We start from the raw sequence: 16,404 nt of genomic DNA, 5'->3' as shown, positions 1-16,404 counted from the left end.
AAAATCCCAAATGGAGCCATGAAAAGTTGGATATGATCAATAGACTGAACAGCAACAAATATCAGTTAAATCATTTATCTAGGCCCAATTAAAATAAAAAAGTTTTGTAGATAATTTGGCCCAACAGCAGGGCAGATCTATACGAAGAGCAATTTCTTTACTGGCAGGTGCATAGAGAAATAGGAATACAAAATTGCATATAATATTCTCAGCAAGGATATACTATAATAACAAGAAAATATAAAAGCTCCATTATAATCTCCAACGTAGAAGGGACCCCAGAGAGCATCCAGTTCAAACTATGGAATCTATTCCATGACAACAGCAGCATCATTTAAATAGAGCTTACTATATGTTATCTCATTTGATATTCACAGCAACCTGGGAAAGTAGGTACTTTTATTATGCCCTTTTTATAAATGAAGAAACAGGCAGACATTAGTTAAGTGATTTGTCCAGGACCCATTTACAGATTTGAATTCTTTATGACTATAGGCGCAGTGCTCTATCAATAAATACACTGCATCACCTAGGTATCCCAACACTCTTTTTTTTTTTTTAAAGTCTATCTTGCCTAGGTTGGAAATGCAGCTACTTGCAAGCTCTGCCCCAGCACTGACCAGCATAGGAGCTTTGATCTACTCTATTTCCAACCTGATGTCCTCATCCCTCTCCTTCCCCACATTGATGCTTTACTTACTGAAGACATTCCACAGCATGGCCATCTGAAGCTCAGAACTCCAAAAATCAAGCAGTTCATCAGTTTTACACTTCCTTAGCAGAAGAGACCCTAGTGTGGGGGCATCCCTTAATGCAGCACTCCCAATCAGTGTTCATCCAGCCACTGCTAGGAGACTTCAACAGGAGACCCATTTTGTGTATATATATATATATATATATGTATATATATATATACATATATATATATATATATGTATGTATGTATTAGGTTTTTGCAAGGCAAATGGGGTTAAGTGGCTTGCCCAAGGCCACACAGCTATGTAATTATTAAGTGTCTGAGACTGGATTTTAACTCAGGTACTCCTGACTCCAGGGCCGGTGCTTTATCCACTGTGCCACCTAGCCACCCTGAGACCCATTATATTTTGAGATATTCATTACACTGTTGGAAAACTCATGTAGCAATCTCCAATTGCTGGAAATCCCCCAGGAAATTCCATAGGGAGAAAAAAATTGTGAGGCACCGGGAAAGGGTGAAACTTCTGAAAGCATAGAGCTTGGAGTTCCCTAATTTCTTTGTGCCCGAGTTATCCAGTCTACCATTGTGCTGAGAGCAAAAAGCTTTGGCAATCAGACCGAGGTTCCCTTGCTGTCCCTGTAGCTTAGCAGAGAAGCAACCTTTGGCAGTCAGACTCCTCTTGGGCTGCAGAAACCTGCACCTTTATCTGCTGTAAGCAGGACCAGCTGAGAAGATTGCATATGACCAAGCAAGTGCAGCCCCAAGCGTCTTACCTGTGGTGACCAAGCCACTATCCCAAGATCGAAGACTTAGAACTGAAAGGGACCTCAGAGACTTTCGAAGACAACCCCTTCATTTTACAAATGAAAATGAATCCCAGGGATATTTTGTGGTTTCCTAATGTCACACAGGTAGGAAGGGTAAGAGATGAGATTTGAATGCAGATCCTCTCCTTCCACAGTCTTTTATATTCTTTTCTACTTTTCCATGTCACCCCATAGGTTGAGTAGAAATAGGTTTCCATGTGGGGAGCACATGCTCATTTTTTTCTTTTTATTTGCTCAATACTTATGTGCCCACAGTATATTGATTACTTGAATTTGTTGAATGTTGAGGTTTGATAAGAGGAGGTCAGATGAGGGGAAGGGGTCACAACTCTAGAGATAAAAAATTTAATACTTTAAAATTTTATTGCCATCATACGTCGTTCTTTAATCTACACCCAGAACATAGTCTCCAATAATTTTAATTTATTTAGTCACCTGGAACCCTGGATGGGGGACGCTCATACAAGCATGCCAGAGACTGATGGAACGGGTGAATATATTGCCATCTGGTGGACATTTCAGATAGTACATGCATCTAGTGGCACATTGCTTTTTTGTAGACTTAAGGAGATAGAGAAACTGATGTAGGTCCTCACGTCACTACAGTACCCCAAGCATCATTCCAAGGATCTGCCAAGTGAACATACAGGCCACAGGTGTCACATTAAGAAATATTTCTTTACATTGATATGTCTGCTCATTCTTTCTAGCTCTGTCTTTACGTGTGGGGGTGCTCAAATTTCCCCCCATTAAAATGACACATTCTTCCAAATTTACCATTCTCTAGCTCTCAACCTTTGAATTATATCTGACTCCCAGACTCAAAGAAAGCAATGTTTTTTCCTTCTAGAATCCCTTGAATTGGAAATTTCTTATAAGTGGTTATCTGCCTCCACTTGAAGACTATTAGTTATGGTGTTTATTTGCCTCTCAAATCTAAATCCATACTATACATAATACATTGTGTCTGTATGTGTGTGTGTGTGTGTGTGTGTGTGTGTGTGTGTGGTGGGGGTGGTTTTTGGTTTTGATCTTGCTTAGGGTTTCAGTCCAGGAAGCTTGTTCATAAGATCCGGAGGTTCAGTAGGATATGGATCCTTGAAGAGAGAAACTTTTTTCTTTTTTTTTAAAGGTTTTTGCAAGGCAATGGGGTTAAGTGGCTTGCCCAAGACCACACAGTTAGGTAATCATTAAGTGTCTAAGGCTGAATTTGAACTCAGGTACTCCTGACTCCAGGGCTGGTGCTCTATCTACTGTGCCACCTAGCTGTGCTCAAGAGAAACTTTCTTGTCTGTGTTAGTATCCCTAGGTTGTGTCTAAGTTATAAAGAACTGATTTCAAACTGATCTCAGATATTTACTATGTGACTTTGAGCAAGTTATCAATTTGCCTCAGTTTCCTCAACTGAAAAATGGGGATAATAATAACACCTATCTCCCAAAGGTTGTTGGAACAATCAAAATCAATCATTAAACATTTATTTTGTCCTAAGCACTAGGGATACAAAAACAGGCCAAAGACAATCTTCAAGGAACTCACGATCTAACAGGGGGAGACAACATGCAAACAAATGTATACAAAGCAAGCTAAATATAAGGTAAATAGGACAGAATTAAAGAGGGAGAGCTCTGTCACTAAGAGGGGTTAGTTTTTAGTTAGGTTTTAGTTGAAACTTAAATGAAGCCAAGGAAGCCAGTTGTCAGAGAGGAGGAGGAGGTGGCAAAGAATTTCAGGCATGGGGGACAGCCAGAAAGAAGATTATATTTGTAAAGTGTTTAACCTCAGTATCTGGCACACGATAGGAGCTAGCTTGTAGGAGGAGGAGGAAGCTAAGGGTAGACTATAGTCAGCACTTAATGTTGGTTGAATTTGTTGAATTACTGAGTGCAAGAATGGAATTATGGGAACATGAAGTGATCTGCAGTAGTTCCCCACGTTTTTTGTTGTTATTGAGTCATGTTCAACTCTTATTAATCCTTTTGGGTTTTCTTGGCAAAAATACTTTATCCTTTCCTTCCCAGAGCATTTTACAGATGAGGAAATTGAGGCAAGTGACTTGCCAGAGTCATACAGATCATGTAAATCTCTGAGGTCACATTTGAAATCAGGTTTTCCTTGACTCCTGGCCCACTGCATCACCTACCTGCCCCACTTTTATAGCTGGACAGACTGAAGGGATAAATTACCTGTCAAAAGTCACACAGCTGAGTTGCAACACGGCCCAGACACAACAGTCCACCAGAATTCAGCCGCCGCTCACACATTATGGCTTATTCTCACGCGTGGTTTGGAACTTAATCCCATAAGATGGGGGTGAGGTTGTAGGGGCGCTGTCCAGTCTTTTTCTCCCCACCTCCCCGCCCCCAGTGGGTGAAGCTACCGGGTCTTCCATCTGCGGTCTTCTTATTCCGTGGCGACCCGGGAGTCTAGTGAGCAAGGCAGCCGGGTCTAAGGGCTGTGCGCCTGGCACTCTTCTATTCCGGCGGAGAAGAGGGGACAAGCCTGGAGCAGTGCAGGGCTGGGAGGGATGGCTCACAGTGGGCCGGGGGAGGGGCCGAGGCTGCTGTGACGTCGGCACCGGCATTGAGACCCCCACAATGCCCATAAGGACCAGAATCCCCGGCAGCGCCAGACTCTGCAGGTGAATAAAAGTGCCTGGGGAAGGTTTGGGGAGGGTTTGGGGAGGAGGAGCTGCCCAATGGATCGGGGCAGGGGGCACCGCCCTAGGCGGACACTGAAAAACCACAGCATTTTCGGAGGTACGGTGAAAACTAGAGGCTCGAGGAAGAGCCTGGGGATGGGGAGGGAACTTTCCAGAACTCGGCCCGGGTCACCTACACATTTTTTAGGGGTGAAGGATGGTTCAACCTTCCCTCGAGACTAACCCCCCCTCCCTCATCCTTCAACATTCAGCCTCCCCCACCCCGACCAAATTCAATTTAGGTTCATTCACCCTGGGGGTAGTGATACTTGTGCCCAAGGAGGGAGGAGCTCCAGGGAGGAGGAGATGGGCCTGGGATGGCTCTGGGACAAAGAGGCAGGAAACACCCAGGAGTGAGCTACCTGTCCCCACCGGGAAGATTCCAATCGGCCTATGTAAAATGTTCCCTTCAAGAAACCCAAATACTGAAGTACAGGAAAAATAATAATTCTCACAAATGTGCACACATAGGCATACACACCACTCCCACCCCTCACTTTGAAGTCAACAAAGTGCAGGATTCCCATCAACAAACCTGTAAAGTATACAGTATAGGCATTGTTCCCTACCAATTTTTGCATTTTAAGAAATTGGGATTTAGATAGGTTAAGGGTTACATAGCTAGTTATGTTGGAGCTGAGATTCAGACCAGACCTCCTTGACTGCAAATTTATCACTCCTCCCAGTAATGGTCCCTTTCCTCCAGGGGTGATACCTAATAACCTGCATTAGAGACTTCTCATCTTTCAAGGCATCAGGGAGGTCTTAATTTGGTAACAAGCTGTAGACATTAGGCAAGTGAGTCAACTTACTTCCATTCCTCCTCTGTGTGGGAAGAGAGACAAAGACAGGAAACAGAAAACAGACAGAGAGCAAACAGACATATAGAGATAGACAGAGAGGCCAGAACTATTCTGCCAAGTCATGAGATTGTTCCTACTTGGGAGATAGAAAGTCTGAGAATTAGAAAAGTAAGTGAATGAACAGTCAGAGGGATAGAGGTCTCCTTTCTCCTAGGCAAAAACTCAGTCAATGTCCAGGATTCATTTCCTGTGGGGACAGTCCCTTTCCCAGCCACTCAGGGCCCTGAGCTACCCCCCTCCTCTCCAAACCCCACCATCTCTCCTGCAGGGAAGCTGGTCCAGACCCTTGGCCCAGGGCCTGGGGGAGGCTGACATCCCCCTGCCCTTGTGATCATCTGGTGGCCACTCGGGGGTGAGCAGGACCTGGAACTGAACATCCATCCATCCATCCATCCCTCCAGGCCCCACACACCATCACCAGCTGTTGAGCCCAAGAGAGTTCTGGACGTTGCCTGCTCGTCCACGTAGGGTCAGGACAGCCCCTGGCCCCAGAGGCAGCTGAGTCAGAGAGCAAGATCCTGAAACCACAGGCCAGGCCTACAAATCTGACTACCAGCACCCAGATTTAAAGAAACCTGATTCACTAAGAAGATTGGAAACCATTTCCCAGACCCCCAGGGACACAGATAATTTAATGTCTAAAAGGAAAGTCAAATCCCCTCAGGCTCAGACTTCACCCTTGAGGCAGCTCCTTGTGTAGTTCCAAACCTCTTTGTCCAAGAGCTTCACTACAAAAAAAGAATTTCTCCCTTCCTCTTCCCCCTGGAGGGTCAGGTCCATCTCTGTGCCCACCCATGAGTGTGGGACCCCAGCCCCTGGGAAATGGACATCAGTATCCAGAACATCCTGAGCTTTTGCTTTGGACGCTTTCTAGGGTCCAAGAACAGCCAGCCTTTCCTGCCCAAGATTGAAGGCCCTCTACTGCACATCATGGGCCGCCTCCCATCGGAGGCGAAAGATGCCCTTCTGGAGAATGAAATCCTCCCAGACAGCATGCCGTGCTTCCCAGAGGGAGAAAATATGAGCAGCACAGAGAGGGACCAAGGCCCTTGGGATGTGGCATTATCCCCCGACGGGGAGGGATCCACAGGGGTCGTGGACAGAAGTAAGCTGCTTCGGGAGTCCAGCCTCAGCCCCATCTCTGAGGCCCTGGGGGCCACAACTGCAGAGCACCCTGCTAGCTGTAACTGTGGGCAGCTGGGCCCCATAGCACTCTTCTCTCTCCCGGAGTCCACAGAATCAGTGACACGCAACTCCTCCCAGAGCCTGTCTGCCCACTCTAGACAAAATAATTGGAGGTTGGACACAGAAGAGAGGATAGACATCACTGAATTGATGAGCTCCTTCTCATTGAGGGCCGACTCTGCGAGACATCTTAGGCCCAAGACTCGCGTGTGCCAAGCATACCATGCAACGCCAGAGGGAGGCCGGCCCTCGTCTGTGTCCTGGGGATCTCCTCAGCCTTTCAGTCACGCAGATTCTGGTGAAGCAAGGGTCCTGCAGGCGCCTCTGCTGGACTTAGGGCCTACACAAGGGTGTGCTGGCCTGAAGCCCTATGGTGAATGGTCAGACACACAGGCACATGCAGACATGAACATGCTCAAAGAGAAGGCATCTCAAATACATCAACCTGAGCACACACATAGAAAGAAGCATTTTCACATGAACACAGACACAGACCTAAGCTATCCAACCCTTTAATCTCCCTCAAAATTCTCTGTCCTATAGTAATATCCTGGGGATGGACTGAAGGATCCTGGGGGGTCATGAGTACTCCCGGTATTGGAAAGAAAACAAGTGTCCAATAAATGCTAAAAGACTCCTTGTCTGTTCTATATCACTGGCCCTTTCTGAGTATTCTTGGTGAATGGACTTTGTATCTAGGGGGAGAGCACCGGTTGCCAAGAGGTGGACAAGCTTGGACCTTCAGTGTGGCACTGCCTTTGCCCCAGATGAGACCAACCTGAGTGGTCCTGATTCGAATTTCACAGATGAAACTTAGAGATCCAGAGCTAGAAAGGATCACAGATGCTATCTATCCCCAGCACCCCCCCCCCCCAATCCATTTTATAGATAAGGAAACCAATACCCATGAATTGATTTACCTAAGGTCTCAGAGTTAAGGGTCAGAGGTGTGATTTGAATTCAGGTACTCACACTCTGGAGCAAGGCTTTTTTGGTTGGTTTGTTTTTTAACTACACCATGCTGCCTTTCTTCCCCTCTTCCCCCTCACAGAGGATTTGGCTCCACCTAAAATATCAGCACACTTTTGATAGTTCTTTCCTAGTGACAGCCCTAAACCTCAGTTCCCCCAAACTTTAACCATCCCCAAAGTGTCAAACTATCTAGAGCCCCCTAAAACTCCACTCATGTTATCAGGGACTGTTTGGGAGTTGCTGAGATTGTATTCTTTGCTGAGCAGAAATCTCAGTTTATCCCCCTCCATCTCTGTGCAGCCTCCAGCCTTGGTCCTGTGGCCCCTGAGGATTTCAAGTTGTAAAGGACTTTAGAGAGTGGCTAGTCTGGTTCTCTGCATAGGAGTCCAGTATCTCAGCCCCCATACCGGGGCCCCAAGGAAGAAAATATTGCTGTCCATGCCCCATGCGTGTTACTTGCCTGCCAAACAGATGCCTATTACATACCTGTCTTGCTTAGCCCATGTGTCACTGGAGAGGAGCAGATCACAAAGCAGGCCCCTTGGCCTGCAGATAGGACCCTCCTGGCCCCCACCCCCCAACTGCCTGGGCCTCAGATGGCTCCAGCTCCTTATCCAGGGCTGTGGTGGTTCCGGGAGTAGACAGAGACAAACAGCAGCAGCTGGAAGGGCCTTATCTCTGGCCCAAGAATAGCCACTGGGGAGGAGTGGATGTGGGGGGTGGGGCTAGGGAATAGCCGACTCCAGAGAACCAGTGTGGGACTGAGAGGAAAGTTGGAGCCCATTTCTATGGTCCCTTCCTTTGGGAAGCCTGCCTTGATTACTCTGGACACCTGCTAGCTACCTATTCCTTTTCCCTAACACTTAAGTGTCTGTACCCTGCATGGATCCAGACTTTCCCATCTTTTCTTGCTTGTGTAATTATTTCATGGAAAATAAAAGACCCCCAGAGATGAATAAAGTCAACCTCAAATCTTTAAGTAGAGGAAACTGAACTTAGAGCAAGTACAGAGCCCAGGCATTCCCATGTTCTAGCTTAGGGCTCTTGCAAAGAATCATAGACTTAGGGTTGGAAGGTTCTTAAGGAATCATCAAGCCTAGCCCTCCTCATTCTACAAATGAGAAAACTCAGCTTTAGAGAGATTTAAGCATAAGGTCACACAATTAGTAATAAGGATCAGAGTAGAATTTGAACCCAAGTCTTTAGACTTCAAATCCAGTGCTTTTCTCATTAAAAAAAAACAAACTAGAAAAAAAGAATGGCAAAAAGTAGGATCTGAACATTTGGAGCTGGGAGATACTATCAGAAATTACTTAGTGGGTCTTATTTTAGAGAAGAGGAGTAGGAGGACACTTTATTAAGCATCTGAGGCAACCTGAGGCAAACAGTTTAGTGCCTTGCCCAGGGTCACACAGCTAGTAGATGTCCGAGGTCAAATTTGGACTCAGAAAGATTGAGTCTTTCTGACTTCAGGCCTGGTACTCTTATCTATTGCTAGATGGTACAATGGGTAGAATGCCAGCCCTGAAGTCAGGAGGACCTAAATTCTTATCTGGCCTCCAATACTTAACTAGCTCTGTGACCCTGGGTAAGCCACTTAATCCTGATTGCCTCACGTCTAGGGCTATCTCCAGTGGTCCTGAGCTATTTCTGGTCTCTGGACTCAGATGGCTCTGGAGGAGAAAGTGAGGCTGGTGACTTAGCCCAGCATCCCCTCACTCAAATCCAATTCATGTGCTTGTTATAGTATCGCCTCCCTGATATCATGGTAGTCTTGGAAATAGGACTAACATCATCATCATCAATAAGCATCTCCTATTTGCCAGACACTGGACTAAGCATTTTACAAATATCTCATTTAAATTTTAAAGAAGAAACTTGAGTTTTTGGGGGTGAAGGGAGAGGGGGCCCTGAATCTTAAGAGGTGACATGACTTGCAGCAGGTCACAGAGGCAAACTACCAGAGGTGATATTTGAACTGAATTTACCTGACTTCCTTTCCACCTTGCCCCCTTTTCCAGATGTTGATGACTTGTCTCACTAATCAGACAGTGAAATCTCATGGAAAGAGATGGTGCTGTCTTTTACTCAGCCTCTTCACAGAGCCTAGACACAGGCCTGAGGAAACAGGACACACCAAATACTTGTCCATTTACCATCTGGAACTCAGAAAAAGTTCTCCTTCCCAAGTAATAGTCACTTTAGTTAGAAAACACTTTCCAATACATTTATTTATTCTCTCTGCAGTCTTGGTAGAGGCTCAGGACAATACTTCTTATCCTCATTTTACATCTAGTATGTGATGGATGTGATCTTGGTCAAGTCAGAAAGTATCTTTTAAGCACCTACTAGGTACCAGGAGCTATAAATAAGTGCAGGGTTTCTTACTCAGAAAATTTAATCCAAAGTCTCCTGATTGCTTCTTCAGGGTTCATTCTGCCACATTCGTTACTGAGGAGAGGATTTTCTCTCAACAGTTCTTGGCTGCTCCAGGCTCCATCAGGGTTCCAACAATTTTCCATGTCTCCATAAAGTGCTCGTTGATCAGAAATGTCTCAGATGACAAGAAGCATAGGATTAGGCTGTCCGTCACATACACCAAGATCAAAAAGAAAATGCTCCCTTTGGTATTTAAAGCCCTTCACAACCTGGCCCTCTCCTACCTTTCCAGTCATTTTTCTTTCCACTCTATAATCCAGTAATTCTTGCCTTTTTGATGTACATCTTCCATCTCCAAATCTTTCCACTGGCTGTCCTCAATGTTCTCCCTCCTCACCTCTGCCTCTTGGCTTCCCTGGAAGATTAAGTTGAAGTCCTACCTTTTCTTAGAGGCTTTTCCTAATTTCTCCTCTCTCAACAATAATTAGTGTCTTTCTCTTTGAGACTGATTACCTGGTATGGACTGTTGTTTAGGGTTGTTTGTCCTTTGTTTTTTAACTTTTATTGATGTTTTTCCAAGTACATGTTATGGAAGTTTTTCAGCATTCATCCACATGCATATTTATAAGTTACACAATTTTCTCCTACCCTTCCTTCCTACCTTTTTCCATTAGTGGCAAATAGTCTAATGGACATTGTATACATACATGTGTTTGATATGTTTACATTAGTCATTTTCTGTATGAGGACCTAGGACTAAGAGGGAAAAAAAAGAAAATTTTAGGATAGGAAGGAAAAGCATAAGAGAAATTTTTAAAAAGTGAATACAGTGTTCATTCAGATTCTGTAGTTTTTAGTTTGTTTGTTTTGTTTTTTCTTCCTCTGATTGTGGGTTTTATTGTTCATAACAACAGGTCTCTCAGGGTTGTCCAGTCTGAACTACTAAGAGGAACTGCATCATGCATCATAGCTAATCATTTCACAATGTTGTTAATGTCTTCAATGTCCTCTTGGTTCTGTTCCTTTCATTCAGCATCAGTTCCTATAATTCTTCTCGTGCTTCTCTAAAGTCTGATCATTCATGGTTTCTTATAGAACAATAGCACTATAACATTCATGCACCATAACTTATTCAGCCATTCCCCAATTGATGGGTATCCCTTTATGTTCCAATTCTTTGCCACTACAAAAAGAACTGCTATGAATATTTTGGAACATGTTGCTCTTTGTTTTTTTTTTTTTAGGTTTTTTTTTTTTTTGCAAGGCAAACGGGGTTAAGTGGTTTGCCCAAGGCCACACAGCTAGGTAATTATTAAGTGTCTGAGTCCGGATTTGAACCCAGGTACTCCTGACTTCAGGGCCAGTGCTTTATCCACTGTGCCACCTAGCCGCCCCAGCTCTTTGTTTTTGAAGAAGACCATGACATCAATTTGGTGATGCCATGACAAGCCAGTGAACTGAGGGAGGGTTGCTGTGCTAAGTCACCAGCCTCACTTTTTCCTCCATACATGGATCCTCACTTACTTTCTCCTCCATTTATGAACCTGGATGACTGGAGATGGCCCTGGATATGAAGCAATCAGGTTAAATGATTTGCCCAAGGTCACGTTCTGAGGTCAGATTTGAATTCAGGCCCTCGTAACTCCACCTAACTGTCTCTAGTTATTTACATGTTAAATTAGAACATAAATTCCTTCAGCACAGGGGCTATTTTTGCTTTTTTCTGAATCTCTAGAACTTAGTGAAGTCCTTGCACATAGATTATGTGCTTCATTAATTGTGCCCAGATCCATTATATTCTGTCACCTTGGTCTCCCTATAGCCTCTCTTAGACTAGACTATGGACCCTATGGTACAGTCCCTACAATTCTTTTATTCAATAAACATATTTATTTTGCACCTAGCCCTGTGCTTTTTGCTGAAGAAGATTTGAAGTTAAGATACAATCCCTTTCCTCAAGATTTAGTCTCTAGGTTAGATCTGGACCTTCTATCTTGGGGCCACCATGGACAAGTGCTGGACTTAGAGGCAGGAAGGCCTGAGTTTGAATCCTGCCACAGACACTTGCTAGGTGGGTGTAGCAGGGCAAGTTAACCTTTCTTGACCTTAGTTTTTTCATCTATAACATGGGAACTAGAATAGAACTTCCCTCATTGAATTGTGAGAATCAAATGAGAAAACCTTTGTGAAGAGTTTTACTAAGCTTAAAAGTGCCACATAACATGCTATTCTTATTATTTTATTTATTACCCCTTTTCCATCCAGCACCAATGCCAGCTCAGCTGCCACAAATCAGAGCACACTAAAGCCATACTCCTTTTCTCTAATCCCTCATCCCTACCTGCCCCCCTCCCTCCACTTCCCCTTTACCAAAATCTCATTATGACATAATATTATGAGTCCTGGTCTGGGAGTGAGAAGATCTGGTTTCATGTCTCAGCTTTGACCATAATTTCATTTTATGGGGTTCAATTACCCCCCTGCACACACACTGAGGGAGGAGAAGAGAGGCAAGGATGTGAAAGCTAATGAATAAAACAATGGAACCCTTGCCTGAGACTCAGTTTACTTTTCTGTAAGATGAGAGGATTTGACCATATAGTTTTTAGGGTTCTAACCTGGCCTGACATTGGATATTCTCTGGTCCAAAGTTCGGCCCTGACATTCTAGGCACCTCCCAACTCTGACATTCTGGGTTCTGTGTTGAGCTCCTTTCCCACTCTGACATTCTGGTTTTCTATGCTCTGCTTTCTATACTACTTCTGCCCTTTGACATTCCCCCAACCCAGCCATTAGCCCTCTCTCTTTCCCCTCTCCCTTTAGCAGTGCATACCCACCTTCTACTTTAGGCTAGCCCCACCCAAGGGCTCACCCTTGCCTTAGTACTAGTGATTCCCCTCTCTCTCCTAGACTCTTCTAGCCTGTTAGGGATACCCCACATGGTCAGAGATACTGCAGGTCTTGGTGGGGGAGACCCTTTGGGATCCATTGCACTTGGTGGGGGGTGGGCTGGGAGAGGGTCCTAATCCTCTGTCCGACTATTGTTTGAAGTTGGGAACAACAATTGAAGGGCATAGAGAGCTATAGATAGGCCTGCAGCTGCTGCAGTCTGTCCTGGGCTTCTTCTCCACCTCCCCCAAGGGCACAGTGCCCAGGCATTGTCTGTGTGAGGGGCAGCACCATGGGGTGCAGGGTTCAGCCTGGGGATGACAAGAACAGGCACAGTCCAGCCCCAGAGAAGACTTGAAGGCACGTGACCTAGATGGACTCTGAGATCCCTTCTGAGATTATCCAAGAACTCACATCTTTGTTATGTTTAAAGGTTTACTAAGTGCTCTCCACACAACACCCCCCCCCCCCAATGAAATAAGTAGTTCAAATGCGATCAACTTTATCAACTTCATCTTACAGATGAGGAACCTGAAGTGCAGGGTAGGTGAGGGAGGTGCTATTATTGTCTCCATGGGACTGGTGAGGCCCAGGAAAAATGGATAATAAGAGACCAGATTTAAACTCAGTCAAGGCTTTTAAGTATCAGATTGGGGAATGGAACTCAGGAAGAGGAGAAGAAAGTCACAACAGGAAGAAGTATGACAATATAAAACAGATCTTGGATTTTGGGGGCCTCAATAGGGATCCCCCAAAGATCTTTGGAATGGTAGTATCATTTTATGGGGTTCAATTACTCCCCTACAGGAGGGGAGAAGAGAGACTATAAAATGAAAGCTGATGAATGGAACAATGAGCTTGGGAATAGGAGACCCCTGTTTTTAGCTCTGATCCTACCATCATCTCACTGAGACCTTCAGCAACCTTCTGGACCTCAATCTACCCATCTATACAAGGAGAGAGTGTTGGAGTAAATGATGTCTAAGGTCCAACTGGCCCTGATGTTCTGCAGTTATTCAACATTCTCCCATTGTTCAGAGTGTGTCTGTCCTTCTTCCCTTCTTCCCTCCCTCCCATTGCAGTCTAAGTCACTCCCACCCCCTCCTCTGTGAGCGTGGGGAACAGCTGGTCAACCTTCCCCTTAAGATAACCTTGGTGTAGTAAATCCACTGTATTTTATCTTCTCCTGGATAAATAGTCCCTACCCTTTCCATCTGTTCTCATGGCTCTGATCTGACTCCCTACCTCCTGTCTCCCCCGCATACCTCTCCCCCCCACCATGACCCTCCAGGACTAGAACCTGCCTCTGTTCTCTGTCCAGCTGTCCTGAGACCCTGACACCAGCCCACCCCCACCCTCATTAAGGCTCTTATCTGGCCTTGCCTGCACAATTAAAATAGCCTTCCTGCTTCTAACCTCTCTTCCTCCATTCCATTAAAAAAAAATCTCATTGTTATCTTTTGATTTTTTTTAATGCACTACATTTTCTAGTATATCCAGTCTGCTTCCCAGAGAGCCGTCCCTTACCAAAAAAAGTATCCCCCCATCCTTTCCTTTTAATGGAGTTTCTAAAAACTCTTTGTATCATTACAACATATTACAGTAATTTTACAAATGTAAAATTTATCACTTGGTAAGGCATTTGTAAAAACTATTCATTTTATTTATTGACTGCATGATAACTTTACAAAAATTTTGATTTTTGAATTAGCAAACATAAAATACTTTGGGGAGTTGATCTGATTTTTTTAAAGACGATGCTATGTAAAAAAATTACTGCTCAGAAAATTACAAACTTTTACATATTACTAAGTTCAATTTATAAAACATGGTCATAAGACTGTATCAGTGTATCCAATTCAAATCTAGAAATGATTCAAGCTGATTTATTTAACTTTAAAAAATATCGAGGTATTTTAAAATATGATCCAGGATTCTAAGCATCTTTTTTCATACTGGCATCTCACTTTTAATGGGACACCATTTGGCCCCATAAAATTCTCTGAAAATTATACAAGCACATTTGTTTTCTTGGGACTACCATATTTTTGACAACTATTTACAGCCATTGACTACCTCCTTTGAATATAACAATGAACTTTTCTACCCAGGATAACTATCCACACTATTCTTTTACCCTGACAGTGTAAGCTGTCAGTCTCCTTGCTCAAAAACCTTCCATGACTCCCCAGTACCTAAATAGTCTCTCTCACAAGAGAGGAAAAAAATAAAGGGTTATGTGAGGTGAAGATGGGGAAGGTTATTGCTGACAAAGGGGAATCATAGAAGGTTCCTGGAGTGGTAGTTGGCACCTGAGTGTCTACTTTTGTAATTTGGTTAAGAATGCAACTTGAAAAGGCAGCAAGATTATAATGAGCCACACAGAGGTAGAATGTGAGGATCTGAGTTGCCTATTTTGACTGGATAGTCCACTATTCCATTATTGGAGGGAAATTATGAGAGAAGGCTGGAGAGGTCTGTGTAGCTGTCCTGAGACCCTGAGACCAGTTTATCCCTATCTTCATTAAGGCACTTATCTGCCCTTGCCTTCACAATTGAAACAGCTTTCCAGCTTCTAACCTCTCTTCCTACTTTCCATTTAAAAAAAATATCATTGATATCTTTGGGGTTTTTTTTTTAATGCACTGTATTTTCCAGTATATCCCCTTTATTTTCCAGAGAGCCAGCCCTTACAAAAAAAAAATCAACTTAGGGAGAACCTTGAATAAAGAGTTTAAATCTTAAGAAGGCAATAACTATAGACCCCCAATAGCTAAATGATGAATGATTTCAGAAAAACCTGTGAAGACAGAGGCAAAGCCAAATCCTGAAGAGGTAAAAAACACATCCAGAAGATAAACCCTAATGAATCCTTACCAGTAAATTAAAAGTAAATCATAGCAAGTTATTTTTCAGTCTTTGGATACTAAAGATAGGTCTGACCAAGAGTGTACCCTACATAATTCTGTACTATAGGCATAGCCTGGGTACCACCAAGGCAAAAAGAGGTCCCAGCTTCAGCATAGAGAAACCTAAGTTTGTGGAGAGTGCAGGAATAGGAAAATCTGTTGTTTACTACCCAGTACTGAGTGGTTTTCAGCTGACTGGGTTCAGCAGCAGTCTCCTGGAACTCCAAATAGAGCAAACCCACAGATATATTGTTCAAAACCAAACCCAGGTCAGAAACTTGCAGAACTCAGATCAGGAGGCAACAATCATACTTCACCCTAGATCTCACTTTAGGAGCACTGAAAACTTGCAAGCACGAGCTTGAGCTATTTCATACTCCAAGAAAATAGCAGTAAGACCATTCCCACCAGAAGTATGAGAGTCAAAGTCAGGAAATAGGTTTGAAGAATGATCCAGCAACAAAAAAAAGTGACCAGACGGATAAGGATGAATGCTCAAGAAACAAACCAGAAGAGAATGACCCAAAAACAACTGTAATAAAAACCTCAAAAAATGTAACAGTTAAAGAGAGTAAAATATTTTTGGAAATGAAATGAGAAGACTAGAGAAAAAAAATTGGAAAAGAAATAAGAACCATGGAAGAAAAAATGGAAAGGGGAATTAACAGCTTGGAACAAGAAATAGAAAACCTTGCCCAAGCAAATCATAATTAAGAGTTAGAATAGAACAAACAAAAGTTAATGATTCCATGAGAAAAAAGAAATATTTAAGTAAAGTCAAAAGACAGAAGAAAACAGAAGATAATGTAAGGCAAAAATGCCCAACCTGAAAAAACAGATAACTTAAATATCATTGAACTTCTCAAAAACTATAAATAAAAAAATAGATCCTAGATATCATATTTCCTTTTTTTTTTGTTTTTGTTTTTGTTCTTTAGGATTTTGCAAGGCAAATGGGGTTAAGTGGCTTGCCCAAGGC

The 16,404-nt window shown here is 43.5% G+C and overlaps 2 protein-coding genes and 1 long non-coding RNA gene across 12 annotated transcripts in view; 2 read left to right on the top strand and 1 right to left on the bottom strand.

Moving 5' to 3' along the window:
* MYH7B (myosin heavy chain 7B) overlaps window positions 1-16,404 on the top strand; it is an 86,576-nt gene that overhangs the window by 12,195 nt on the left and 57,977 nt on the right. The gene's annotated exons all lie outside the window — the stretch shown is intronic.
* LOC141505857 (uncharacterized) lies at window positions 975-7,139 on the bottom strand. Of its 3 annotated transcripts, none has more exons than XR_012473715.1 (3): window positions 3,714-4,072; window positions 1,963-2,157; window positions 975-1,857 (listed from the first exon to the last, which is right to left on the bottom strand). It is a non-coding gene; the product is annotated as an uncharacterized LOC141505857 (long non-coding RNA). The 3 variants fall into 3 exon arrangements; XR_012473716.1 differs by lacking the exon at window positions 975-1,857 and adding an exon at window positions 1,862-1,878; XR_012473714.1 differs by lacking the exon at window positions 975-1,857 and having other exon boundaries at window positions 1,936-2,157; window positions 3,714-7,139.
* On the top strand, window positions 3,698-6,913 carry LOC141505856 (uncharacterized). 6 transcript variants are annotated; one of them, XM_074212094.1, is made up of 2 exons: window positions 3,698-4,168; window positions 5,493-6,913. In XM_074212094.1, the coding sequence occupies exon 2, from the start codon at window positions 5,914-5,916 to the stop codon at window positions 6,790-6,792; it is 879 nt and encodes a 292-aa protein (XP_074068195.1). In that variant the 5' UTR covers window positions 3,698-4,168; window positions 5,493-5,913; the 3' UTR covers window positions 6,793-6,913. The 6 variants fall into 6 exon arrangements, with proteins under 6 accessions (XP_074068195.1, XP_074068193.1, XP_074068196.1 ...); XM_074212092.1 differs by having other exon boundaries at window positions 5,360-6,913; XM_074212095.1 differs by having other exon boundaries at window positions 3,699-4,168; window positions 5,966-6,913.

Source organism: Macrotis lagotis, chromosome 1, assembly GCF_037893015.1.
Source record: "Macrotis lagotis isolate mMagLag1 chromosome 1, bilby.v1.9.chrom.fasta, whole genome shotgun sequence".
NCBI classification, from domain to species: Eukaryota; Metazoa; Chordata; class Mammalia; order Peramelemorphia; family Peramelidae; genus Macrotis; species Macrotis lagotis.
This window is presented reverse-complemented; position numbering and strand designations above follow the sequence as displayed.